This window comes from Lepisosteus platostomus, chromosome 4 (assembly GCF_059453375.1).
Source record: "Lepisosteus platostomus isolate fLepPlt1 chromosome 4, fLepPlt1.hap1, whole genome shotgun sequence".
Lineage (NCBI taxonomy): Eukaryota > Metazoa > Chordata > Actinopteri > Semionotiformes > Lepisosteidae > Lepisosteus > Lepisosteus platostomus.
The window spans coordinates 75,353,993-75,368,545 of NC_142614.1; the positions used below are offsets into that span (position 1 = coordinate 75,353,993).

The 14,553-nt window shown below is 45.5% G+C and overlaps 1 protein-coding gene across 10 annotated transcripts in view; it reads right to left on the reverse strand.

The window, feature by feature from the left end:
* mctp1a (multiple C2 domains, transmembrane 1a) overlaps positions 1 to 14,553 on the reverse strand; it is a 197,432-nt gene that overhangs the window by 50,202 nt on the left and 132,677 nt on the right. For all 10 annotated transcript variants that reach the window (XR_015936135.1, XM_088630700.1, XM_088630701.1 and 7 more), the window contains one exon: positions 7,020 to 7,139. Coding sequence is in view for 9 of the 10 variants with exons in the window: in XM_088630700.1 (XP_088486826.1) it covers positions 7,020 to 7,139 (120 nt within the window). In the remaining variant the exon portion in view is untranslated. The remainder of the gene's footprint in view (positions 1 to 7,019; positions 7,140 to 14,553) is intronic.

Sequence of the window (14,553 nt, forward strand, 5' to 3'; positions counted from 1 at the left end):
CACCAGGGCTGTCTAGGCAAGAGAAGTCACCAGTGTCTCTGCCTCGGAGCGGAATGCGAGGAAACAAAGTTCTCCAAGAGCAATGTAAACCACTTCCTACCACATGTGCCACACAATGGAAATGTTTACAAAAAGAAACACAGAGATGGTTTGGAAGGAGAGAGACTTTTTCAATGTAAATGATGTTTTCCCGCCATTCACATGTGTGCAGATGCTAATAGTTGGATGTTTTACAAAACCCAATGAACGTTCCCTCCCTCCCCCACCACCCCCTGCAGGGTGCAGTGGAATTTGGTTTCAAGTTGTGCTCCTCTTCTTGCCCAGAGAGGACAGGCTCAGTGACCACAGCCTGGCCATAGAGACTGGACACAGGCAGATGTGGCTGCCCAGAGAGGATGGGCTCAGTGACCACAGCCTGGCCATAGAGACTGGACACAGGCAGATGTGGCTGCCCAGAGAGGATGGGCTCAGTGACCACAGCCTGGCCATAGAGACTGGACACAGGCAGATGTGGCTGCCCAGAGAGGATGGGCTCAGTGACCACAGCCTGGCCATAGAGACTGGACACAGGCAGATGTGGCTGCCCAGAGAGGACAGGCTCAGTGACCACAGCCTGGACATAGAAACTGGACACAGGCAGACCTGGCTGCCCACAGAGGACAGGCTCAGTGACCACCTCCTGGCCATAGAAACTGGACACAGGCAGATGTGGCTGCCCAGAGAGGACGGGCTCAGTGACCACAGCCAGGCCATAGACACTGGACACAGGCAGACCTGGCTGCCCACAGAGGACGGGCTGAGCTCACACTGTCAGGAGAGAGTAGTAGAGACTGAGAAGCACTTTCCTATATAGTGTATAAAACACTTATGGATTAAACTTCCTTCTCCAAGGTAACGGATTAAATTAAATCCAGAATTAAATATTATTTATTCTCATAGATCAGAACAGCTGCCATTCATAGAGGGGGAGAGTGGAGGAAAATAATAATAATAATAATAATAATAATAATAATAATAATAATAATAATAAAAGAAGAAGAAGAAGAATTGGTATGACTGTTGTTGCTGCTGTTTTAAATGTTTGAATTTGAACACACAGAAGAGATAGAATCTGAAATCACTGCCTGTCTCTTAGGGGCAATCGAGAAAACTGCACAGACAAACTGCGCCATTTCAACCCAGGTATGGTTCTTCTGGGTGGGATAGGAAAAAGTTCAAGCGCAGACCAGCTCATCTTCAGACAGCTGAAGCACTGAGCCAGCGAGGCCCTCTGAGGCAGCAGTGTGGGAGAGCGGTGAGAGCCCTGCATCAGACCCACAGCTTCCTGGGCTCAAGCTTCAGGTGCAGCAGTGCTGATGTCACCATGTGCCAGCTGTACACGTGTACACAGGCCTGCTGGTCACTGTTGTCAACCACAGCTGGTTTGAGAGCGTCTCTTCTGCTAAAATCGTCACGCATGGTGAATAACATAATTATAAACCAGATGAATAACCAAATCTCACAAATAAATTAATATTTGATTGCAATTGCTTCTGGCAAATCTTTTTTATAAGTACATCCCCAACCTCCCTCATTCCCCCAAAGCAGAACAGCAACACAAACGAGCAGAATGTTTTTGAACTCCCCCCTCCTCGGGTCGATCATAAACTAACTTTCCTTTTTAATTACTCCTGAAAACGAGTCTCCTCTTCAGTCTGTTGGATTTAATCGGAACCAGGCGCCTCCGTGTCTGTTTACTGTAACTCTCCCTGCCTCACAAGGACCTAGTCTAGAGCTCACTCCCCTTGTCTGTTGTGGTTACAGTCGTCTAAACGCAGAGCAATGGAGGAAGGAAGGCAGCTAATGACAGTCCTCATAGTCATGTGTTTCACATCCAGCTAGCCATATTCATAACCTCGCTCTGAACTATCTGCCTGCCATTCCCTGGTTCCTTGCTGTCAGTCCAGAAGACAAGCGAATTTATCGCTGGACCTTAATGGAAAATGAACTGTAACCACTTTAGTTCAATGCAAACGGATGTAATGCGCACACACACATCGTCCAGATCACAAAGGTTATAATAGAGTCGTTAATAATAGCACAGCCCCCAGCTGTGTCTTTATAACTGCAAGGAAAACAAATACATACATGCATATGTATTGTTTCCTGCTGTAAGAAAACACATCATTGTTTCAAGCAGAAAAAAAAAACATTTTTTGCAAACAATGTCTCCATCTACAGGAATTTGTTTGCAATGTTGTCTGAACAATCTAGACTTACACAAAAGAGACGGGAGGGCGTTGTAATAATAATAATAATAATAGCTTACACTTATATAGCGCTTTTCTGGGCACTCCACTCAAAGCGCTTTACAGGTAATGGGGACTCCCCTCCACCACCACCAATGTGCAGCATCCACCTGGATGATGCGACGGCAGCCATAGTGCGCCAGAACACTCACCACACATCAGCTATCAGTGGGGAGGAGAGCAGAGTAATGTAGCCAATTCATAGAGGGGGATTATTAGGAGGCCATGATTAGTAAGGGCCAATTGGAAATTTGGCCAGGACACCGGGGTTACACCCCTACTCTTTTCGAGAAGCGCCCTGGGATTTTTAATGACCACAGAGAGTCAGGACCTCGGTTTTACGTCTCATCCGAAGGACGCCGCCTGTTTACAGTATAGTGTCCCCGTCACTATACTGGGGCATTAGGACCCACATGGACCGCAGGGTGAGCGCCCCCTGCTGGCCCCACTAACACCTCTTCCAGCAGCAACCTTAGTTTTTCCCAGGAGGTCTCTAATCCAGGTACTGACCAGGCTCACACCTGCTTAGCTTCAGTGGGTTGCCAGTTGTGAGTTGCAGGGTGATATGGCTGTAGAATTGTGTTTTAGTGAAGGATAATATAGGGAACATGGTTTTGTTGCACAAGTTCTCAAAGAAATTTTAGATTTCTCGTCTCTGTAGAGGCAAACTACGGAGCAGAGAAATATCATTTCTTTTGGTTTGCAAAAGAAAAAAATGCAGTTTACAAAGAGGTACATACAGTACACCACACCTGGACGTGATAACACAGGAGGAACAATAATGATGCAGCAAGATGATTATACCTTTCGGGAACTGTCAGATGGTCATTTTGTTCCCGGGGTTAGAAGGTGAGTCATGTCTCTGAAACAGTGAGGCTGCCCTTCCCTGCAGTCTCACAGTGTAGAGTGTGGTCGCTCAGAGGCCGAGACACTGGGACTCGGTGTCATGCTGCCAAGCCTTGAACTGCTCTTCAGCTTCAGATTTTGCATCATCCTTTCCCAACCGGCGATGAGGGGCGTGCTCTCAGGCAATGTCCCCTTCCAGAAGACCGACACGCCGAGGGCGACGGACAGAGACCTCGCAGATACACGCCCGGCCAACGACCCAGTCGAACCCCACACCAGGAGTCTTCAGCACTCAGACTGCTCACCCCACGAGTGTGACAAGCGCTTTGTGATCACAGCTTCCCTCCTGGAGAGGCAGCAGTAAAACGGCTCTAACCGTGAAGAAATCAACAAGATTTTCATCCTAAACAGACCCACAATCTTCTCTTTCTCTTTCTGTACGTACAGCGCAGAGAGAGAAAGAGAGAGGGAAGGGGCGATACGGACTCGCAGTCGATTGATACCGCTGACACTGCAGAAAGACCCGTATCAATGGAGTTCCGAGGCACTACCCTGTTAATTCTGCTGACTCAGTGCTCGAAAACCTTCAAAGTCATCAATAAATAAGTTCAGTTTGTCCAAACGTCTGCTGTCCAGAGCCGCTTCATCCTACGAAGCTGTGCAGTGCTGGTGCCTATCCTGGCCGGGACGGGGGTGCGGGGCATCATCGCATTCTGTCTGTGGATCTGATGTGTCACTCACACACAGAAGAGGACATACAATCAAGAGACACCAATTAGCCCTGACAGCAGGGAAGTGGGAGGAACCCGGGTCACTCAGAGTTATAGCCATCCTCGCAGGAAGAACATGCAAACTCCACGCAGAAGGCGTCCTCATCCAGAATCGAACCCAGGACTCGAGAGCTGGGTGGCACCAGCGCCAGCAACCTAGTGTAGTGTAACGACTTTAACGTAACTCAACTAACTAAGACTTGACTAAACCTAACTATATGAGTTACAGAGTAACATGGTGTCAGATGAAAACTCCGGCTGTATTCTGCCACAGAATGGCATCTCTACACTCACTATACACCCAGACTAACACCAGCCCAGGGCCTGGTCAACCAGGGGGACAGAAATCCGAAAGACAATACTTGAGCTGTCCTTGGCGGGACTCCATAACAAGGCATCTGCAGGAACACATTTCCCAGCGTGCCTTGCAGCAGGTCTTGCAGCAGGTGTGGGATTCGGACGCCCGCATGGGAGAGTGGTGTGAACGTGAGGTCACAGAATGACACACCCTGCCACTCGTTGACAAGGCGGTGTGTGGTTTCCCCAGACTCACTGAAAACTCATTTGGCCTTTTACCTGTGTCTCACCCACTTAATATGAAGAGTCTGTCTCTGGCTGTCCTGCTTTGTTTATACAGTATATGAGGAATTACAGTCTCTGCACATACGGCATTGCACAAATGTTTAATGGAATTAGTTAACAAAGTTCCTCTTTTTTTGCCCAGTGTCTGTAAACTCAAAGCAGTGGTTTACTTTGTAATATCTTCATTCACAGGCAGTGCATGACAGCCCAGTGTTGATGTTAAACGTAGTTTTGATGGTTATTGTGAGAATCCCACAGTTAAAAATACTTGCCACATTCCGTGTTAAAGAGTACCCATTTCTCATTTACTGCTAAATTGCATGAATCCTGTTTCGTAAAGATAATGCCCTATTTAAATTCATACAGCCGTGAAAAATTACATTTTTTTTGTTTCCACCATTATCTAATACATATCAGTACCAATTCTTTAACTGTGTATTCATGAAAAATTAAGATTATTATTAAAAATGTGGTCTCTTAATTAGGGGCCTAAAACCCATTTTGCAAGGCTGCTTATTAAAATTAATCACCACTTTGCTCCTGGAAAGGCTCGCATTTCAGTTTGGTTTATGCCTTCCCAGTTTCATAAAGGTGCATCCCAATGATTAAAAATGAAAAAGTCTGCATGACATTGTTTTGACAAATGTTACCGAAAAAAAAAACAGGTGAGCGACTGATTGTCACCCTTAAAGGCAAATACTCTCCATTTTTAAACGGACCCTTCTGTATTGCCACAACCAGCCGACTTGTTAAGGTCTCAGTGGCTGAGAAATATTTTAATTTTAAACACACGTTACATGCTATATATATAATGTGTGTGTTTTTGTGTGCGCAAGTTTATAAACGCGATAATAACATTTATGTAATTAATGCGAAAGGCTGACTCATTTTTTAAACTCATTTTTAGAGAAAAACGTACAGAAATTACGCGACAGTTTCTCAAAATGTAGTGTAGTACCACACACAAAAAAGCTGTTTTTCAGATTCCTAAATTTCAAATTCCAAATAAAACAGCAGCGCCGGAACAACATCCTGTGTTTTACGCCAAAACGTTATTTCTTTACCGTGAAATATGGATAAACATCAGAATTAAACCACCAAAAAACCGTCAACAATTCTGCCCGTCAAACTCGTAAAATGTACAGTACAGTATACTAAGGTCCGAGGTTAGGTGACGCGATGATTTTTTTGTGTAAGTTTAAAACAAAATGTACGCAGCTTCGAAAGACATGAAAAACAAATCTATAAGTAGTCTTAAGAGGCACAGAAGAAAAGGGGAAAAAATAAATGTGTAACTACGGTGTATCAATTTCGATTTAATTTTACAATCGGGCAGAGATGCCAGCGCTCGGACTGCTGCTGTCGCATGCAGCAGGAGAGGGGTCGCGCTTGTTTTCCACGGCCGCTCCACTCTCAACAGCTGCTACGCCAGCTAACAGATCGGCCTTACTGTTTTTTTTCGGCAGATACCAGATTTAAAGCAGGTTCCTTCACTGCGCATCACCCCAGTCACCCCAGCCCTGTCCCCGTCAGTGCTGAGCTGCATAGAGCAGGCACAGAGCTGGAGAGCAAGCGAAAACGACAGGACACTTAACTGTACAGTACAAAGTAAGAAGAGAAGATTATCTCAACGCAACGGTGAAAGCCAATTCAGTAAAACAACAGTACAAACGCCAGGTTTGAAAAACAAAAAATGGAAACAAAATTTAGCATGAACCTTCCAAGAGCATTCTCTATAGTAAGAATATTGTGTCACCTGGGAAGGAGAAATAGGAAGGAGAAACAGGCCACAGAAGGGACCAGGTGTGACCTGCAGCACTGTATACTGCAGCCCCTGTTCCCCTCCTCCACTGCCTTTCTTTTTTGCAATATGGATAATTCTTTGGATAATATTTTTTTTGCAGTCCCACGTTCGTTCGTAACCCGCAAGAATAAAAGGTCTTGTTGAACATCTACAGGGATTTTTTTTTCCACCGACAGCTGACTCACGAAAAAAGCACACAAATTCTTGCAAAGCCAAAAAAAAACAAACACATCTCTTTTGTTCTCCCACTTTCGCAAACTTGAGATGAAAAATAAAAAAATCACTGACGTGTGGACATGGAATGTACTGTCAATTCAAAAGAAAAAAACACACAAATACTCTTTAGCTTACTACACGTTTAACTAGCATTGCATGAGGCCAGAAAGCCCGAAATGTTGTAAAAATTATTTCAATAACTTGCCCCGACGCGGTGTAATAAGTGCCTTGGCTGTTTGATGGATAGCTCCGCGAGTTACGAGACCAAACTGAGGGAAGTTGGAGGCTCATGGGGGGGGGGTTGGTGGTGGGTGATTTTAACTTAATGTTCCCCAGATTTCCATTTTTTTTTCATCCCCACAAAAAGCATTAATCTGCTTAGCTTCCAGTGCTTCGGCTCGTCCGCTGGCACGCTGGGGAAAGCGCAGGGGCAGCAGACCTTCCCACAAGGCATTGTGGTGTGGCCCCTGGGTCCCTGGGAGGAGGGGGGGGGGGGCACAGGCCGCCACTCACCACGTCACCTTGCCGGGTGTCCTTGCCCAGGAGGATGAGGATGTAGTTCCACAGCAGCACGAGCAGCAGGGCCAGAGGGACCATGTAGAGTTCGAAGTTCCACACCGCCAGCAGGAAGATCTAGGGACAGACACAAGAAGGGCTGAGCAACGCTGACACCCCCCCGTCCCGACGCCATTCCCACCCGGAGGAGAGCCGCTTTCCCTCGCATCCGGGCTTATCCTGAGCCGCTCTCCGTCCGCCCCTCTGCATCGGCTGTTACAGGGCACTGAAACCCTTCTGCTTCTTTGTGCTGATTTTATCTCCTACTGTACATTCGTTGCTGTTCCTTTAGTTTGATCTTTTTTATGCTTGTCTATGAAACGCTTTGAGAATTGCTTTTCAAGGCACCTTTTCAAGCACGGCCATAAACACACCATTTCTGCTCCGATTCGAGGGACGTCCGAGCAAGAATTCACGAGCTTGGAAACCGCGCTGGAGCTTGTTAGAAAGGCATGCACTTGCTCCCGTTGTCCACCTCCTCCGGCCTTCCTGTGCAGGAACTCTGGGAGGATCTCTGCGACGACACCGACATGCAGCCAGCAGAGCGGAGCCTCTGCCCCAGTGTAGCGGCGCGAGTTCGGACACGGTGACTCATCGCCCTCCCTGCGCACAGCAGGGTCCTCAGCCGCCTGGGCTGGGGGAGCTCTCCTTGAGCTCACTCGGCCGGTTCCCTGTGGCGTTACGCCGGAGACCCGGGCTCGCGCCCCAGGTGTTGCGGGACAAACCGGCGGGGGCACGAGCCCGCGCAGAACCGCCACGGTCACACCTGAACACTAAAACGATGCCCCCTCAATGACTGGGCCTGACAAGTGGCCGCAGGGATAGGAGCCGCCCGTTGAAGCAAACCACCAGCTGGGCGAGGAACAGGACTCCAGCGCCTTTCCAGGGGATACGAGACACTGAAATCCGGCCTGTCTCACCTAATAATAATAATAATAATGTTTCTTTATTAGCCCTATACAATTTCTTGCATTAGGAATTCGTCTTTTCGCATACCCCAGCTTTTCTCCATGGAGACACAGACACAGAGACAGGGAGAGAAGCTTGGGGTCAGAGCGCAGGGTCAGCCATTGTACGGCGCCCCTGGAGCAGTTAGGGTTAAGGGCCTTGCTCAGGGGCCCAACAGAGTAGGATTCCTCTGCCAGCCGCGGGATTTGAACCGGCAACCTTCCAGTCACAGGCGCAGATCCTGAGCCACAGAGCCACCGCTCCACCCTCTGCACCTGTAGCAACTGCAGCCGTGATATCACACTTACAGCACGCATGGTGCTGCTCTGGGGCCAGAGCCTTAGTAAGAGGAGTTTCGAAAACAGAGCCCATAAATGTGACTGGACAGTAGTGTTGCAGTTACAAAACACGGCAGATACCCGGAACACGCACACCACCACTGCACCAGAACGTCGAGCTCGCCAGGCCAGTCTGCATGTGAGACAATAATCTGGACATTTTAGCTCCTACCTCGAACACCGTCTGGTTTTAAGAAGCACTACCCTGGCAGACAGAAGCCCAGACGCCTGCAGCTGAAACCGCTGCACACGACTGTCCTGATCTCCACTCTTTGGGACCTGCTGGTCATGCAGGAGGAGACAAACTGTCCCTCTTCCTGTCCGGTCCAGTCCAGACTGGGGTCCTGCAGTGGGGGTTAAATTGCCCTTGACGGTCCAGGGAGAGAGTGAGTGGGGCGAGTGGTTGACCCCCACCCCCCCAGTGCGCTGCTCAGTCGAAAGGCCCCCACAGGTCGACGTGAGAGGAGGGGTCTCATTAATCACCTCCCCGTGTCACCCCTCACACACGGGAGTCACACGAGACCCCGGCAGAGCTTCCTGAAACCTCACTTACAGGACGAGCAAAACAAACAAGACCAGCAGGAAGAAAAAAGCCATTTTCCTATCCGAGTGCCCTGGTCCAGGGAGGATTGAGACCTACTGTACGTGCGTGTGAGTTTTTAAAAGTGAATGGAAAAAAAACCAACAGCTCCGAGGGCAGGGTCTTCTTATAGCCCTCTCCCAGGGACCAGAATCTGTCCTCTCCTGAATGTGTTCGAGCTCGGTACACAGCACTGTGGTATATCAGTGGACTGTAATAGCACAGACTCTTAAAGTGCCCTGAAGCGTACGATTCTGTACTGTTGACGTTGAGATGGCCTTTTAAGGGGATTTATAGTGCTATGATGAGACCAAAACAAGCCTTCACCTGATGAACTTAATTAAAAAAAAACTCAGAATTTCATTGGTGTTAGTGCACATGTTAGCCATGCACAAAAAAGGCCTATAGGAAATCAAGAACAAGAGACAGCTTACAAACAGGAGATCATTCAGCCCACCTGGTTCTATGGAACTTTCTAGCTAACTGAGCCGAGAATCGCATCCATTTCTTGAAGGAACCTGGAGTATGGGCTTTGGCTTCACAGATACTGACAGATCATCTTAGGTGTGTCTTCACATACTTTTAAGACAAAAGAAAATGGCCAAGTGACAGCTAAGAACTGAAATTCAAAATGTCTTTCATGACTCAAGCTACGTTCGTGACATTGGTTACAAGAGGTTGCCTGTGACCTAAAGCAGGTTTAATATGTGGTTAAAAATGTATTATAACAAAGGGCTGACTATCAAACCTGTGTCAGCTAAACTTTCTGGGCCGCACAGTCTGTCACAGTTTCCCTGCGATTTCATCGTCACGAGGAGGAGAAATGGCAGGCAGGCCACTGGTTTTAATTGCTTTCTCTGAGTTTGCCGCGGCGATGGACTATGTGAGGCAGAGATAAAATTCCTGCGATTCTCCAGTGGACAGTCCTGCACAGCAACGTCCAGACTTCCACAGACACTCCCTGAGGCCAACTGCTCCAGCATTTTTTACAAAGGTGACATCAAAAGTTAAATGTAATGAGAAGCTTGGTGATAAGCACAAATTTTCAGGCTTTTTTTCCTTAATGAAAATATTTCCCAAGGAAAAAAAAAAGATGTCTTCGCTTGCAGTAATTAGCTTTTTTTCTTTGTAAATGCAATTGCTGGAGAAATGGTACTAGTGTTAGTGCCAAGATCTCCACATTGGAGAAAATAATCTGCACAGGCCACATGCACTCTGGATTTTATTATTCTTTACAAAACAGACTTTCTGTTTCTTTTCATTAAGCTGAATTCCATAAAATAAAAATCTTGGGCAAAAATACGATGATTGAGATTCATGAGAACAACATGAATTTGGTAATCAATTCATGATTTCATGATGATTAATTTATACTGGCCAAATACCTGTGTGTTAGTTTATGGTATAAGAAGCACAGCTTGAAAAAAATATTAGGCAAATTAATTCTGAACACTTGTCGTTTTTAATATTCTATGGACTAAATATATTTTAATTTAATTGTATGGCATCTTTTAATTATATTTAATGTATATAATGAATAAGAAAACCCCTTATAAAAGCAAAATAGAAAATATACATTCAACTAAAATGTTTGTCTCCTATTCCTTACAAAATACTCCATAACCAATCAGTAACAGATCACCCTAATTCCTCACACTCAATACTGCAAACAGAATCACTGCTTTTAGATATCTGAAAAACAACATACTACAGTAAATGTACAGTAAACCTGTTGAAATGTTTAGAAAAATTCCTAAGTGCTTGCATTTTAATTCATTTAATTTCCGCGTAAATTTCTCAAAACACTCACATTCGATCTACTTCAGTTGATGACCCTTTTTTTCGTTGGTGGAAAAACATATCCCCGAGTCTACCAAACCAGATAAATAAACGTTTTTATTCATTTTTTGTTGTTGTTGTTGGTGGTGGTGTTTTTTTAATCAGTTACTTTCTACCCAGTCGCACTGAGCAGGAACAGGCTTCAGCCACTCTCCCATCTGTCCAGATCTGTTCAACAGAAGGAGACGAGGGGCAGACTCCGAGTGCTTCTACAGTGCTTTGTTCTGTGACCACGGCACTCTCGTCCGCCAAAGTTATTTGTCCTTACAGTTACAGGACGTTTCTGCTCCGGGGCTTTCAAAGAAGCCTGCGCTCCTTCCAGCCTCTGCCGTGGAGTTCCGGGGCGCAGCGACCCTGCCTAATCAGTCTTTTCAAACGGGCGCCGACGCAGCTCCGTCTTTTCTTTAAAGGAAGGGAGAGGAGGCAGGTGTGTCCTAGCAGGGTTCCCATTGTGTTTAGATCGCGTTTTCCATCCATCCCTCCTTGCAAGCTACCCCACCCAGCCTCTCCAGCGGCCCTGCAGCTCACGGCCCCTCTCCCTGACCGCCCGGCAGGCACGGCTCTGGGGACACACGGCTTGACACATCAGCTTCAGCCTTCCCACGCGTGTAGTGCCCGGGTTAGAATAGCGCTGGGGCCCTCTCACTCATTTCCTCACTCTTTGTGGCAGAAAGCTACAGGTCTGTTATTACAGTATCTCACATTTGGATGCTCTCTCTACACCCCCTTCCTACCTTCCTCAAATTCGTAATTCCCGGAGAGCAAGGTGTCACTCAAGCCGGGGCCAAGCTGTCAATCAAATGAGAATATCAGAGGTGCAGGAAGACCTGACTGACAAATCCAGGCGCTCGGGGATCCAGCACTTCCTGCACGGCCCTCCTCCACAGCTACCGTTTGACGAGTCTCCCACCTAACGTGCTGCGCCGGTCCTCCAGACAGCGGGTTCCAAAGTTTCTTCTTCAGCAGTTTCCACCCCGCAGGGAGTCTGAAGACGCGGGGTACTGTTACAATTAAACCAAACAGCAAACACAAGGTGTGCAGCTGCAAACTCGAAATCCGGCGCATCAAAGAGCAGTGTGTTCATGTGCAATGATAACAAAAGGAGTGAGTCAATGCATCCGGACTCATTTTGAGAAAGTTTAAATTCTTAAAAACGGGAAGTAACACGTGAAAATGAAATTCGACAGATATGCGTGTGCCAAGATGATGCCCAATCCACATCTTTTTCTTTAGGCCTATTTATATTAATGTAGTTTGGACTTCAGTTGTAAGGAACAAATTAGTCATGGATTAAATATACTTGTAATATCCCAGCCTTCCTAAAAAGGCCACACACATAACCTCTGAATTTCTGTCTATACAGAGGTTTAGTTTACTGGTTAATCTGCACAATCAATGGACTCTGAAAATAGTTATTGTATGTTACACACACATGAAACCATATATATACACACCTGCAAACAGGGTTCTTATACAGTATGTACTCCTCTAAGGACAGATATCATGTGTCACTTTCATACACGAAGAACTGCACCTTATATATAATGTTACACGTGAAATGAATATTCACTGTGATATTGGAAAGCAATGAAAATACAGTACATCAGGGGACAAAACCTATGTACAGTATAGCAGTCAAATTATTGAGGTTTTAAATGAACGAACATTTGAATATTTATTAAAACTTTCTTTTTTCATCCTGGCACACAAACGTGTTAATACATGTTGGTAAGACACACACACTCACAAACAAAGGCATAAATAATACATTAAAAATGAACTGGGCAGTACATTTACATATTGCTCCAAGCAAATATTTTATTTTAATAGCCATGTCCAGCGCAGAACTCCTGCCAAGTCTGCCAAGAGAACAAAAATTATGCTGCAAGAGGTTGTGCTGAGATTTTTAATAGTGCCGTGTCTGGGAATTTGTGTGGTAATCTTAAATAATTTATCAGTATTTGCAAACACACATGAGCTGTCAGAAGTCTACCTGTCTGTCTGCTTTTCTCCAGATCCTGCCTACATGATTCTCTTTGTGACAATTTTGCAATTTATACAGTCCTCCTTGAGTCTACCATTAGGGTTTACTTGCTTTCCCACAGATGAACTCGTTTGCTTCCTACACTGCAGGATAGAGTGGCATTCAGCACTGCACCCAAATTCCTGCTCATACCAGGATAATTCCAAAATTGGGGAATATTAGTATTATTCTGACACTGACTTTAGCAGAGAAAGAATAACATTAATAAAATGCAGAGTCCCTCTTTTACTCAGATAATGTAAATAAGAATTGAGATGCTGAAGTAATATGCAGAAAAAAGTCAGACAGTTACATTTGAAAATATACTTTAAGCTGCTAAAAAATATAGAAATTTCACTCGCCACATCTAAGAACTAACTTCCAACAAAACCAACTAACAGCATAGCTTTTTAACATTTTAGAACTGTGCCAGGACTCTGATGCAACTAACATGAATGCTTACAGCTTTTTTTCTTATTTAAACTGCACCACTCTGTAGGTGAAATCAGTAAAGGAAACAACAACATAAACAAACGAACAGAAACCTAATTGATCCAAATGACTCCCTGCATTCTTTCTTTCTGTGGCGTTTGAGAGTTGCCTCTCGCTCAGGTTACATGCCGTAATGGAAGCACGAGGGCTCTTCTCTGCTTGTCTGTGGGTTTTTAAACTGTCGGCAGATCAGGTCCTTTCCATTTGGTTATTTGACAGATCGCTCTCGGCTGCGGCGGACGGGCAGGGGAGAAACCAGAGGACCCTGGCCCACCAGCAGTGACCCCTGCTCCCATTCACAGGCAGCAAAGCCTGAAATAAGTCTGTAAGGCTCTGTGCCTCTAACAGCTCAGGCTATTCTCCGAGTTCAAGGGACCATATCATAGACATCAGAGAGAAATAAAGTGGCTTAATAAAAGCCTGGGGAGAGTGAGAGGAGGTGGGGGGCTGAGATATGAAGATATGTGGCTGGGAGAATAATAAAGACTTTTTAAACATGTGTGATCTTTGTTGGTGTGCAGCCAGGTAGTTACGAGACTAACCACAAACAATTGAGCCCCCAGAACTGTGCTCAATTACATTGTGAATAAAACAGCCACACTTTTCATCCATTAGTTTGGTACTGTTACTGCTTAATAACCATACTGCAGCTGCTCCTCCTACTTGTCCTGATAATAGCACACGATAAATGTCGAGACTTAAACACTTATCCCCCACAGCTGGCCAAGGGAGTATTCAATTATTTGCATACTGTATACAGTATATATGTCATATCTCTGCACGTGAACATGGCAGGAAAACTGGTTCTTTTATATCTTTCTTTTGTCCTCAAACTGCGTGCCGCTTAATTTACTCCTGAGCCATCCATCCATCCTGCTGTAAAAAGTGGGTGCGTAAATGAACCAGAAAAATTCCGACATCTCAGTAACCACTCCTCTGACCACACCGGAACAAAATCTAAGTCAACTGGTGCAAACTAACTTTAAAGATGACTGTCGACTGAAACAAAGTCCGATACGCAACAATACAAATACACACGGAAGCACTGACACAATGTACAGTATGTGCAGTGGGGCTACTCACTTATTTTATTTATTTAGTGCAATAACTGTTAGAATGTTAAATACAAAAATGATCATTGCTGTTGGTGGCAACACATGTTTTTAAAATCAAATTCATCCCAGAAAGTGGTCGTTAAAAGTCTTTACTTACTGGAATATGTTTAAAATTAAGGACTGTAAAAAGTGCAGGATTGTGGTATTTTATTTATAA